General features: G+C 37.9%; 1 protein-coding gene across 2 annotated transcripts in view; it reads left to right on the top strand.

Moving 5' to 3' along the window:
• The window catches only part of Ankrd31 (ankyrin repeat domain 31), a 161,506-nt gene that overhangs the window by 37,243 nt on the left and 110,534 nt on the right, over window positions 1–13,729 (top strand). For both annotated transcript variants that reach the window (XM_030247341.1, NM_001370928.1), the window contains 3 exons: window positions 6,170–6,213; window positions 10,208–10,768; window positions 13,080–13,360. In XM_030247341.1, the coding sequence (XP_030103201.1) occupies window positions 6,170–6,213; window positions 10,208–10,768; window positions 13,080–13,360 (886 nt within the window). The remainder of the gene's footprint in view (window positions 1–6,169; window positions 6,214–10,207; window positions 10,769–13,079; window positions 13,361–13,729) is intronic.

Below are 13,729 nucleotides of genomic sequence, written 5' to 3' on the forward strand. Positions count from 1 at the left end.
TTTACTGCCTGGCACAGATTTCCATCCAGCTGGCCAGGAAGTCCGGAATGGCTTCCCACAATCCTCTGCATTAGCCCAACTAGTTCGTAGGAAAGAATCAGTAGGCATAGCAAATACATCCCCAAGTCTCCTAGGCAACACGTCTTTATGATAAGCTGGGACTGTATTGTCTATATAGGTTAACAGTAAATGTATTTTGCAAAATGCATACTTATACCAAGAGTTTTCCTTGGGTTCAGTAGAGTCTTACAGATCATTTTTTCTGTTCCAGGTCCTGTATGAAAGTGCTAAGACAGGTCTGTCTCTCCTTTTTGAATAGTGATTCTTAGTTGGATATATTTTTCTCTCTGTCTCTTCTTCTGAATAAGTTGTAGCAGATAATTTTGCAAGATTTAATTGGCTACACCTAGTCTCTTCAATTTTTTTCAGCTGTGTATTTGAAGGCCTATAATCAGTTTGTAAGTAGTATCTAGTCCATCAGACAAGTGTTGGGGCCGGCCTGCAGCTCTCATGTCTGGGTTTGAGCCTGGGAGGCAACCTGGAGCTGAAAGAGAAGAGGGAACCTAGGCGAGTCGAGAAATAATGGAACCAAGACATGCCAGTTTACCAAGGGAGTGTTCTTATAAGGGGGAAGGCCCATCCCCCGCCAGTCCATTCTTGGTGTCTGGAGCCAGCCTGTAGGTGATGTGCAGGATAGAATGTTCCTCTGGAATGTCTCAGGGGCTTCTCAGCAGGTAGCAGTCAGTGTCTTGGAGAGAGCAGTGGCAGGTGACAGAACAAAAGAGCCATCTAGGTCCGAAGGCTCCACACTAGGTAATCTCCTTCTTAGTGGCAGCAAGGTCAAAGTCTGGATCAGCCTGCTTCAGGGCTGAGGAAGGCTACAGACAAGGTGTTAATAGCCAGTGTTTGTTATTCGGTAATATTTCTGATGTCTGCTACTTCTGCCTTGATGCCCACGAGAACAGAAGATGCTATGCCAGCTCCAAGTAAGGAGCCATCCAACATTGCTCTAGCAGCCATCATTGTAAAAGTTTTCTTGCAGCAAACCTATTTCCTGAAGAGTAGGAGAATGCTGGTATTCACCTAAATTCAGACTCAGAGCAGAGTTCTTCAGGTGGGAGCCACGATTTGAGGTTGAAGGTAAGTGGGATTGTCCAGATCACAGGTGTAATTGTAAGACTTGCAGGTAGGATAAGGTCAGGCATCATTCATGGTTACACTTTGAACCACTGGTGGGGAAGTAAGAGGATTGACAAATGCTGCCTTGTAGGTCTATGAAGAATTTGTTGTTCCTGTCCCATCCTCTCTTAGTGATGCATGGTATCAGTCTGCCTTCTTGATTCCACAGGATTTCCATGTTATTGGGAAGATATATATCATATCAAATTGGGATCCTTTGTACAGAGTTACTGCATGTAACATACTGAGTATGGACTTATAAACCACAAAGTCTCCAATGCCTCATTCTTTGATAGTCCAAGAATTATGTAGAAATAACAGAATCATGTAGAAAAAAATAAATGTATATTTTCTGAGTTATAGTTTGGAAAGCTCTATACCTGCAGTTTTTCCACAGCGTGATCTGTCTGTAATATATGGTACCTTGGCACAAGGGAATCATAGGATCTAGGGTATCCTGTGGTTGCCAGTTGTATCATGTCTGCTCTTGGGTTGATATAATCAATTTGGTAGCTAGTATAAAACCAGGCCAGAATTTCAACAGACTGAGAACCAACATTCATATTCTGGGAGGAATTAAGTGTGTGATGTTCCTAGTGTGTGTATCCAGAGGACTTGGGGAGTCTATTGATTCATTCTCTTGGATTGTATGCATGGTGTCACAGCTCCACAATTGGTCTTCATTTGGCAAGCAGAATTTTTGGTTTTAAAAATGGGTTCCAGTGTATCGTTGATAATTACCAGATTCTTGTTTTTTGTTTTTTAGGATTTTTTTGTTTCATAATTCTTCTTTAAAATGTGTCAATAAATGTAGTTGTAAAGTTGTAAATAGTCTGAAGGTGGTGGATGAAAAAGACTGGTAGGTCAGTTGGGTTACTTCATTATCTCTTCCCTCATTTATACTTGTTGTTTCATTGGTGGTATATTAAACACTGTAAAGTGATTGAAGCTGATGATGGACTGTGTGGTGATAATAGACTTGTTCTCACAACTCCAGTGTGAGTTGGGTGATTGCATTGAGAAGTTGTACCATATGCAAGAGGTGACATTAGTCAGTATGTTAATCCACTTTGCATTGGTTAGTACCCATCTCAGAGATTCTGTTACGGGGGTTGAGCCCTTTTGCATCAAAAATTGTGTTGGTATATAGACTGTGTTTGTGTAAAATATGGCTGACTGCTCTGGTCTTCTGCTGGACCTTCTTCCCTGGCTCCAGCCGCCAGCTCTTATACAAAAAGCCTTGCTCATCCAGTCAGCATTAAGGACTTCGTAACCTTCCCCAGAGCAGCTTGCCTTTCTTCTTGGGCAGGTGAGGAAGCAGACCAATATTTACATGTCCTGCAAGCCCAGCAATTAACAATTGAGAATACAGGAACATACCTTACAATGAGTGGGGGTGGATTATCCCAACAATTTTCTGCCTTCCTAATCAGGTAGCTAGCTATTCCATATATCCATTCTACCATAGTAGGGTAGGTTGGGCGATTCAGCCGTACAATAATGCAGTCAAGTTTGGCCTATTCAGTTGTTGGTATAGTCCAAAAAGTGAATTTGGGTATTTGAATCCATATGGTGGTGGCATTGTATTCCAAGAGAGAAAATGCTTCCATGGTGTTGTCTTATCATTGTCTGGGTCAAAGGTATAGTTCTGCGAAATCGTGGGTTTACATGGTTTGTTGTGACTGGCGTTGACATCACCTCAGTCAAATAACCTGGCTCCTCCTCCTGATCCTAATCTGCATAATCATACACATTTTCATTTGTGTCCAAGTAGTTTTATTGTACTTATAGCCAAACACAGGGTTTATCTGCCATATGTATGGGGTGAAGAATGGTGAAAGGCATTTTTGTTTGCTGCTATTTCATAGTCAAACGTGGAGTCTTCTATGTCTATCATCTCAAATCTCATTCTCTCCTGTTGTGAGCCGGCCCGAGGCTCACATGGACAGGGTACACCTGAGTGGCAACCCAGGGCTGAAAGAGAGGGGAACTGGGCGGTCGAGAGAAAAATGGAGCTAAGTCAGAATTCCTGATCAAAGCTCAAATGTTTAATGGCAAATGTGCTTATAAACGCGGGGGGGGGGGGGGGACCCATTCCTGCCAATTCATTCTTGGAGCCCAGCTGCAGGTGATGATTTGCAGGATAGGGTGTAGTCTCCGGAATAGCTCAGCGGCCTCCCAGCAGGTAGCAGTATCTTGAAGGGGAACAGCAGCAGTGGCTGAACAATAGAGTGATCTAGAGAGGAAGGCTCCATCCTAGGTAATCTCCTTAGTGGCAGAAAAGTCAAGGTCTTCTGTGTGTGTGTGTGTGTGTGTATGATATATATATATATATATATATATATATATATATATATATATATATATATACATATGCAAGGTATGAGAGGTAGAGATCAGGTATCTTTCTCAGTAACTGTTCACCACGTTTTGAGACTGGATCATTCATTGCTTGTGAGTTTGTCTAGATTATCTTGCAAGCAGGTCCCAGTAATCCTCCTGTCTGTAGCCAGCTTTTATGTGGATGCTGGGGATTGAACTTGGGTCCTCATGTTTATGCAACAAGTATTTTACTGAAAGAACCTTCGTCCCAGCCTCTCTAACCATATTGTTTCTTTGAAATATTTATTTTTCAATGAGATGATAATATTACTATAAGATACTTTTATTAATTTATCAAGCCTTTTAAATGGCAACTGGTATTATAAAATGTCAATTTTTTATGATGAAATTGTTAAAGACAATATGGGGAAAGGCTTCCTTTTAATTTTCTATCTTTTATTCTTTATTACTTTTTACTTATAAAGTTTTCTTTATTATGCAAAGGAATTGTAAAGAATTTTTCATTTTTTAATTCTCTCAAGAATCTGACCATTTAATTAAGCAAAGAAAAATATACCCTCCCTTCATAAATAATTAAACATATGTTTCATTCATTAGTACTAACACTTTTATGTGTATGGGTTTTTGCTTTCCTGTTTGTCTGCATGTTCACCACATGCATGCAGTGTCCATGGAAGCCAGGAGATGGAATCAGATGCCCTAGGGCTGGAGTTAGAGATGGTTCTGAATCACCATGTAGGAGCAGAGACTTGGGCTCTCTTAAAGAGGAGCCAGTATTCTTAAACACCGAGCCATTTGTCCAGTCCTAGTATTAATATTTTTAGTGACTTAAGGTATGGGTTGTAGAACTTGTCATTGCTGCTTGATATGAAAGGTTCTAAAATAATAATAAAATTAAATATTGGTTCTAAATGGAAAAAAATAAAATATTGGCTGACTTCCACTGGTGTAGAATGCCATTTTAATCTTCTCTTAAAGTATTTATTTATTTATTTATTTATTTATTGTGTATGGGTGTTTTGCTTATATTTATGTCTGTACCACTTGTGTGCCTAGTGCCTGTCTGTGATGGCCAGAAGACAGTATTAGTACAGTAGGACTGGACTTATAGACACATGTAAATTCGGTATAGAAGTTCTTTTAGAATACCAGCCAGATTTAATCTTTTTTATTTTTGTACTTTCATTATCAAATGTCAATATGAAGCAAAACACTGAAGACCAAAACAAGTGAAGCAGCCACTTCCTACATTATCCCTCTCCCTGAGGGTGGGGGAGTGGGGCTGAGGTTCAGCCTCAAGATTTTTGGATAGTGTGAAGTTTAGCAGGTATATTTAGGCTTAGTTTCTTCCCTGTAAACCTGTGTCACCTGCAAAGCTGTATTCTGAGATTCAGCAGATAATTACTTCCTATTTTTTGTTGGCTATGTAGATTTTTCTCTATAATCAGAAGAAACCAAAAGAAAGAGACCAAATATTTGAAGTATCAATGAGATGTGAATTTTATCCACAGTAGAGCCTAGATGATCCCCTAATTCCTCTTGGCCTCACATGAGGTATTCATAGGAGAATACCTCATGTGGGTAGTCTTCATAGCTAGAATTCATTTAAGCTCTATTACCTATCACAGAGGAGATGATAAAGCTAAGAAACTAGTTATAAATCCTTCCTCTATAGTTACAAATACTTAGAATAATCCAACAGAAATAGAGAGGTTTGATTTTAGCTAAACTAATTTCAAATAGTTACAATTTTGGTTGGATTCACATTGTTTACTACTCTAATTGGCCATTCAACCTGGGAGAGTGGAGCCTGAAAATGAGGCAGACTAAAGTCTCATGTGATAGCCAGCTTTATTCAGAGCATCAGACAGTTTATACCCTGAGGATTAAGAAAAGTCACATGTGTAAATTTCTCATGAGTTCAAGCTATATATAATCACAAGAACAAATGTCATATGGCAAAAACATGTTTTTCCATAGAGGAATATAAGCAAATATCAGTATCAATTATAGTGAGTAATCTAAACTAAACTCACTCCCATCATCCACTACACCTGGGAGGAACAAGAAAGCAGGTTCCAAGAACAATTTCATGTTCATGTTTTTGAAGAAACATGACTTTTGAAGTTCACAAGACTTTTGTCTTGTCTTTTTGGAGTTTTCTCACAAGCACTCAGAATTTTCTTTGCACAATTCCAACTTCATTCATTTCTGGACCCTGTTTCAACACCACATATTTTTCCACCCGACCCTTTCTCTTTGAAATAAAGAGCCAAAGTGTATGATAGAACCCTGGTTAGTCTTGATCTCAATGTGTAGCCTAGGATAACTTTGAGCTTCTGACCCCTTTCCTCACTGCTGAGTTATAGACCTGGGCTGCACTACCACTCCAGGTTAAGGGTTCAAGGAGTATGAGGCATAGAGCCAGTCTACCAGTTTTGCTATATTCCCAGCCCAAAAAATGGAGAGGTCTATTATTTTCTAAGTAATAAGTTTATATCAACAAATTGATATATTTATAAGATGCTTGATACATCTTTTGAATTATTTAAGAAAGCTCAAGTTTTATTGCTAGAAAATGCTGATTGAAGAGAGTATACTCTGTGGTTTAATAAAGGTTGAATAAATACATATTGTTCTGTTCTAGGGCATGAAGCTGAAAATTGTGAAAATTTACCACACTCAAAAAAGGTTGGTTTATGTAATCAAGATTGGCTTTGTCGATTGTGAATTTAGATTTTTAAATCACGTTGCTTAAAGTTCTCTTCTAGGCAGTAATCTGACTAAATCACATCAATAGCTAGAAACCTATTCTTCTTTTGTAGGTTTGGCGGGGGACATGTTGATACAGGGTCTTTCTTTGTAGCCCTGACTGTCCTGGAACTCACTCTGTAGACCAGACTGGCTTTGAACTCAAAAAGATCCACTTGCCTTTGCCTCCAGAGTGCTGGAATTAAAGGGTATATACTACCACCACCCGGCTATAATATTTTTGAAACTATAATACAATTATATCATTTCTCCTACTCTTTCCTCCCTCCAACCTCTCCCATGCACTCTACTTGCTCTCTCTCAAATTCATGGCCTTTTTAAAAAAAATTGTTTTTACCTGCAAATATGCAGACCTATAACTCCCAACACTCAGAAAGGTCAGAAGTTCAAATTTGTATGTGTGTATGAGTTCCTGTGTATGTGATTGTACTGCTCAGTTTGTGTAATGTTACCAGTGTGTGTATGACCTCAGAGCTGACTCCCTGGGAAAGACCATTCCTTCCACTCTTGCATTTCCCAGTTGTCTGTAGTTCCTTGTTTAGGGTTGAGAACCCACAAACTGTCCCCTTCCATGTTAACATGCTCAGTGGTGTCATCATTGCTCAGATCTTCTTTGTGAAACTTTCTGGGTATAGCCTTTCTGACATTCCTAGGAGACACAATCTCACAAACTCCCTCCTCTTCTAGCTTTATAATCTCTTTCCTCTCTTCTGCAATGATCCCTGAGCCTTAAGTGCAGCTGTTGGCATGTAGATCTATTTGTTGGGACTGGGTTCACACAATCTCTTGTTCTCCACATTTTAATCAATTTTGTTTTTCTGTAATTTTTCTCCTTTTGTTGAAAAGAGAAATTTTTGATGAGGGGTGAGAACTACACTTATAAATATTTAAAATTTTAGGAATTATGCTGGTTTAGTAAAGTGCCAGGTGTACTTTGCTGTAAGACCCATGACTCATCGGCTCTGGATAGCTGTCTAAGTCTCTAGTACAGGGACCTCTTGTTGAACAGGTCTTATGTCCAACTAGAGAGCTATTGGTTGCCACCAATGTATGAGTGCAGATACTGCACCCCTAGGGCTATTGTGCCATGCTGGTCATTGCTGTGGACTGGCCTCAGTCAGGCCCTCGATCCGCAGGGGAAATCAGGGTCCCGGTACAGGTGGGCAAGAGTCGGTGAAAGGGTGACAAACAGACATAGACACAAGGAAGTGTTGTACCTGAATGTAATTTTGTCAAAGTTAGCATCAGATTTATATATTACAGAAGAAAACAAAGAAGTTAGGTGTCACAGCAGGCAAGGTACTTTGAAGTTATCTGACACAAAACAGAGAAATGCCTTCACAACACTGGCAAGAACCAGGCAATGTTTACAGTTAAGATAAAAACAGCCCTGCCTAGAGTCAGCTAATGACAGGGCCCAGGTGAGGATTTCACACTCTAGTCACAATTTATGCTATTCCTTTGAACCTTGTGAAAGCTTGCACCAGTGGGTTCTGCTCTAGCAGACCTTTCATGAATAATGCAATACTGTAGTTCTTCCTTAAACCACAACCCTCCTTTTTCCTAGGCCATGGTAAATTCTTGCATATATGAGTAACTTGGCTGCTCTTTTAAGTATCTGTAGGGAGTCTCCATTTGTCAGAACTCAACAACTTTCTTCTAATATGCAATGTAGTCTGCTATACCTGGCTGAAATGAAGATTCTAAGTATACATTGCTAAGCTTGCCCTGAGATTTCTAACTCCTGTCTGGCAATCTGAGATGCCTGATTACTAACTGTCAACACTGAGGCATTTCGTCTGCATGAATGACATTCTTATGAAATTCCAAGACCAGGGTCAGCTCAAGGACTGCCTAGGACATTGGTGAAAACCAGGGAGTAAAAAAGCCAGGGAGTAAAGTTCAACCTGATTTAGGTATTTGTAAAATCATTTCTTGGAGGCAATACTGAAATATAAAATATAAAATACTGAAAGAAAGCACACAGATCCATATACCCGAATAATGCAGGGACAGGCTAGGAGCATTCTTGCTATGGGAATGCCAAGGTTCCAGGAGGCTAAGTTTCTGTCAAACTCTTTGCCTCGAGATTGCATCCAAGCCTTTAGGCCTGTCACACAGACTTCACTGGAGTGGGTGTGGCAGGTCATTGTTGTGGTTCATCGGTGTCATAGCTGAGTAGGATTATTAGTTCCTTCCGTGCCTTGTGATCTTGTGTGGTGCCTTCTGGTGAAGGAGAATCTTTGTCTAAAAATCTGTTCATGTATATATTATTCTTCCTGACCTCTAATAATTTTGGTAATTCTGATCTGTGTTCCTTACCCACTATGACAAGTCCCTTATACTTCATATAGAGGAATGTAAAACTTGTTATTACATGTACCTAGATGATGGAGCATAACCTTTTTGTTTTTAAGGTTAATCTCATTTCTTTCCTATTTCAAGCTTGCATTCTCATTGTCTTGTTGCTAATGTTTTTCAAGGGCCTACTTTGTCTTTGTTTTCCACTTGGAGCTGTGAATTGGCTCTGCCCACAGTGAACTCAAATCCTTTTTCAAGATACCAAGTTGCTTCAGATCTCCTAGGCTCACCCTATCTTATCCAGCTACATCATTTCAGCTGTGCCTCTTATATATCCAGTTACCAAGCTTTTTTTTATAAACTTACAAGCCAAAGGGCAAGGAAATAGGAATAAAATTTTGAGTGGATGTGGCTTCAAAGGCAGCTCTTGTTAACATCTATAAAATACTGACAGGTGTTTCAAAGAATTATTGTGAGAACCATGAGCAGTGACTTCTGGCCTGGCACCTAGTTGTGTTTGAATAAATATATGTTGTTATTTCCCTTCTTTATCATTTATTCATGCCTCAAGTTCTTCCTTTCCTTTGGATCTGTGGCAAGTAACTGATAAAATTGATCAAAGTAATTGCTTATTCTCTGATATTTTTCACTGGTTAAATCAATATTTCCCAATAGATCATCTGAGAAAAACACTTTTAAAACCTTTGGACAGCATGTTTTGGAAAATACATATAGTTAGCATTACAATTATAAATTTATTTTATTAAGCTCTATATGCTAGATATTGGATAAAATGGTAGTACATAGAATATATTAATTTCTTACTTCTTTTGTTCAACTTAGAACAAATTATTAGCAGTCTTAGGAGATGATAATGCATCCTGCCAGAGAGGTAGGAGATATGTTGTGGGGGAACAACCAACATGATTGAAAACCATAACTTTCAATACCTATAAAGTACATTATTTTCCTGAGTAACATAGTAGCTAATTTGGATAGCAACTTTAAAAGTAATTCTGATATTGGACATTCAAAACTTTGTAAGAACAAATACAACCTGTTAGGGCATTGCTCTTGAAAATAACTCCCTGGGAAAGTTTTATGTTTAAACAACAAAAACCTTGGGTTATTAGTTTAGAGTCAGGATTCATAAGATTTCATACACTTGCATCCTCATCTCTTCGGTTTTCCTCTCTGGTTTCCTGTTCTTTTCTCATTTCACATTTGCATATACATTCAGAAGGTGAAGTGGTATCAATTTTATAATTTTATGACTGAGAGAAACATTTGGCAAGAATTTTCTCGCATTACTTAGGCTGTGACATATTGAGGTCATTTGTTAATTTAACTAACTAGAACATCTGTTTGTTGGAACAGATGGTTAAAGCGTAGTTGAAGATTAATTTGTGATCTGTGATCTAGCCAATGTTGCTCTTGGTCCATTTAACCACTCTTGGTTAAATATTTAACCATGTATTCAGGCATTATTGGTTTCATACAGGAAAGTAATATAGATGAAGTAGAAAGTTGGTAAAAAAATAAATTAATATAAAAATGAGTTCTAAACCTAACTTTTAATTTTAAATATTGCTTTGTTTTATGTAACACACAGGAACTAAGAGAAAACTCAGATTCCCCTGAAGTAAGTCTTCTCTCAGGGACTTCTCCTGTGGCACCTGATTTGGTTGCATTAAAGGAGAGATTAACAGAGCCAGTGAAGACCTTAGCAGTACCAAACACACTTTCTGAGCCTGGAGAGGAAGTAACACAGACTATGACATCTAAAGAAACCAAAGATGAAGAAAGCTCTCTTGAAACATTTGTGTCTACTTTAGAAAAGTTACTAGAATCATCAGAATGTACCCAAGAAGAAAGACTGCTTGAAGTAATGGATGACTTCAATCCTCAAGAGTTGTTCAGCACATTGAGCAACTCCTTGGGTTCTGTATCTGTCCCTTTGAATGCCTGGGCAGCACAGGGTAGAGATGAACTAGAAAACAAGGCTGATGCTGCATTGCCAGCTAAATTGCTGGCAGCTGTCAACACAGGTGCTGATGTGGGACCCAGCTGTCAAGGACAAGAGAAAAGCAGCAGTGTTAGTGGTGGAAATGGATGCTTAGCAGTGCAGCCCATCATGTCTCAGGTAGATGAAGATTGTACACAAATAGCACAGGTGAATTTATTACTCTACTATTTAAATAGTTCAGGTTATTCAGGTTGTGAAACCACCATCTGTCAGTAGGACAGGTGGTTATACAAGTACGAATATCTGAAGCTAATTTTTGTAGTGACCTGTAATAATCTTTAGTGTGTTAAATTCTAATCATCTCACCAGTTACCAACATCTAGAAGGTATTGGTGAAAGATAACCTTCATGCGTAGATTGCTCTTTTTAGAAGTACTGGGTAGAATTTACAAGGAATTAAGATAAAATTATTTTCTCCCCAACCTACATAAGAAGGCATATCAATAGTTTCTAGTGTAATAGGAAAGAATTTCTTACCAGAAATTTCTCTTTGTTTAGGATATTACTATATTTACCTGAGTATGGAGTAGATACGGAGCCCTGCAACTGGACATGGAGGAAGCTTTCCAGTTTCATGAGGTCCCATTTATCAATTCTTGATCTTAGAGCATGAGCCATTGGAGTTCTGTTTAGGAAATTTGCCCCCTGTAAGGCAAAGGACATAGTAAATAAGACAAATCACCAACCAACAGAGTGGGAAAGAATCCTCACTAACCCCACACAAGATAGAGGCTAACATCCAAAATATATAAAGAACTCGAGAAGTTAATCACCAAAAAACCAAACAACCCAATCAAACAATGGGGATTAAGCCTTCTTTGAGCCCTATTTGGAATAAGAGTAAAACGCCATAGATTGTGGTTTTAGGATTCCTACAGCATTATGCATTGAGGCCCTGTAGATGTATAACAAGTGCCAAGTTCCCTTTTCACGTTGACAGTTTGTATTCTCATTATTATAAAATTAAGTAAAGGCAAGTATGGTGTTACATACGTAATTAGAGAGGCTGAGGCAGCAGGGTCAACAGTTCAGGAGTTCAAGGCCAGCATGGGGCCTTAGTAAAACCCTGTCTCAGATCAGTCAAAACCAAAAAGAACATGTCATGCATTACAAGATTGTCTAACAGGATGGTAACAAAATCTCCTATAGATTCACTCTCTAAACGTTGTTAACAGTTTGGTGCAGCTTCAGTGACTTCTCCTTGTAAGTTTATTTTATTCAAATAAGACTGTATAATACAGGATACATTTCAACTTATTTTTTAAATATATGTTGCTTATATTTTTAGTGTGAAAAAATTTAGCACTTTGAAATCTTTTATGAAGTGCTATATAAATGTATTATAAATATAACTTAATCAATTAACAATAATAGAAACTTAGATTTCTTTTATTTCCTCTTAGCTATTAACAAAATATTCCATGTACATCCAGGAAGATTTGGAGAAAACAAGTTTTTCTTGCAGCATATAAGCCTGGAGTAATGCCAATGTAGCCTGGAGTAATGCCAATGTAGCCTGGAGTAATGCCAATGTAGTCTGCCTGTCGCCCACCAGATAGGCACTGCAGGATTAAGAAACGAAAACAAAACATTAATTAAGGAGATAAAGATGATTAAACATTTCACTGTTCTAGTATCAGAAAAAGGACTGTGACTAAAATGTAGAAAATATGATTATTGTTGGTAAAGTAAACACAGATTTTAGCAAGTCTTCAAGTTTAAAATGAGAAACCTTTTAAATAGAAAGAAAATTCATGTTGAATGACTCACATCAAATACTCTTAACTTAGCTGTGATTAAAATATTCAACACTTTCTTTGAGAAGCTTTACATCTGGATACATAAATGAGCTCAAGGTTTATGTGGTACATGTAAAATATAAATGTCTTCATAGAAGTTTGATCGATAGTTGGCTATCAAGGAGAAATGAGAAGAGTTCCTGATACACCTTTGGGCTTTGAAAATATGGGAGTTATATATCACCTTGCCCCTGTCAAGGAAGCACACACACCGTTAATCTGGTCTTCGTCATGTTCTTATATGAGTGTCATATTCTATATGACTTATTTCCTGCCAATTTAAGCACCGAAAGGACCTTATATTTTCCTTTGAAATTTGAAGTTGAATATTGATGAAAGTAATTTTAAAGTCTTTCCTTTTTTTTTTTTCTATCCTTCCACTGCCCCAGGTCTCCCTATGAAGCCCAAACTGCTCATAAACTCAAAATTCTCTTGCCTTAGTTTTCCAAGTGCTGGGATTGTAGACTTGTGTCACCAAGACTAGCTGCTTATGTTTTTTTTTTTTATAAGCTTACAATCTATGTTCTTTTTAAAATATGATTACAGATTTTTTTCATTGTCTTCATATATGCTTATAAATTGCTTTAGTTTTAATAGAGAAGATATATTTAACTTTTTCTTTTAATATTGTAACTATTTGTGGATATATATCTTTATAGAACATAGAAGACCCAAAACCATTTAGGTTACAAACATTGACTCATGAAAATGCCATCTCTTATGAGCAAATAAACAAAAAGAAAAATTCAGATCCCATAAAAAATACCTCTACCCAGGAAACTCCTCGTGTACTAAGAAGATCATCTAGACTGGAAAAACTGAAAGCAAGCAGAGATGTGGTGCATACAGAGGCTGTATTGAAGAAGCCAGAAAGGATTTTATCAAACACACTTAGCTTTAAGGATCAAATAAATAGCATATTTACAACTGATAGTTTCAGGTATGTTATTAAATTATATCTTTTTTACCAGGTATGCTACAAATTTCATGCTGGAGGATGTTAGAGGCAGTGTCAATTTACCCTTAATTAGAAAGCATTTTTATGTTTCTGTTTTTTATTTTGTAGTTTTTGATCAGTGCTCCATTATTCTGCAAGTCCCTTTACCCCTCATACCTCTGCAATAGGCCAGCCTCTTTTCCCTGCAAGGTGAATAGAGTGGATATTGACATGCCTTCTTGGAAAGTAAAGGGTAGAAGGCTCTGAGTCCTCGCATTTGTAGGTAGTTACTCCTATTGTAATGGAGATAAGAGCCTGGCATCCACATCCATGTGTAACCTGCTTTGTCAGTTGAGAATAACTCAATAACTA

This window comes from Mus musculus, chromosome 13 (assembly GCF_000001635.26).
Source record: "Mus musculus strain C57BL/6J chromosome 13, GRCm38.p6 C57BL/6J".
In the NCBI taxonomy this organism is placed as follows: Eukaryota; Metazoa; Chordata; class Mammalia; order Rodentia; family Muridae; genus Mus; species Mus musculus.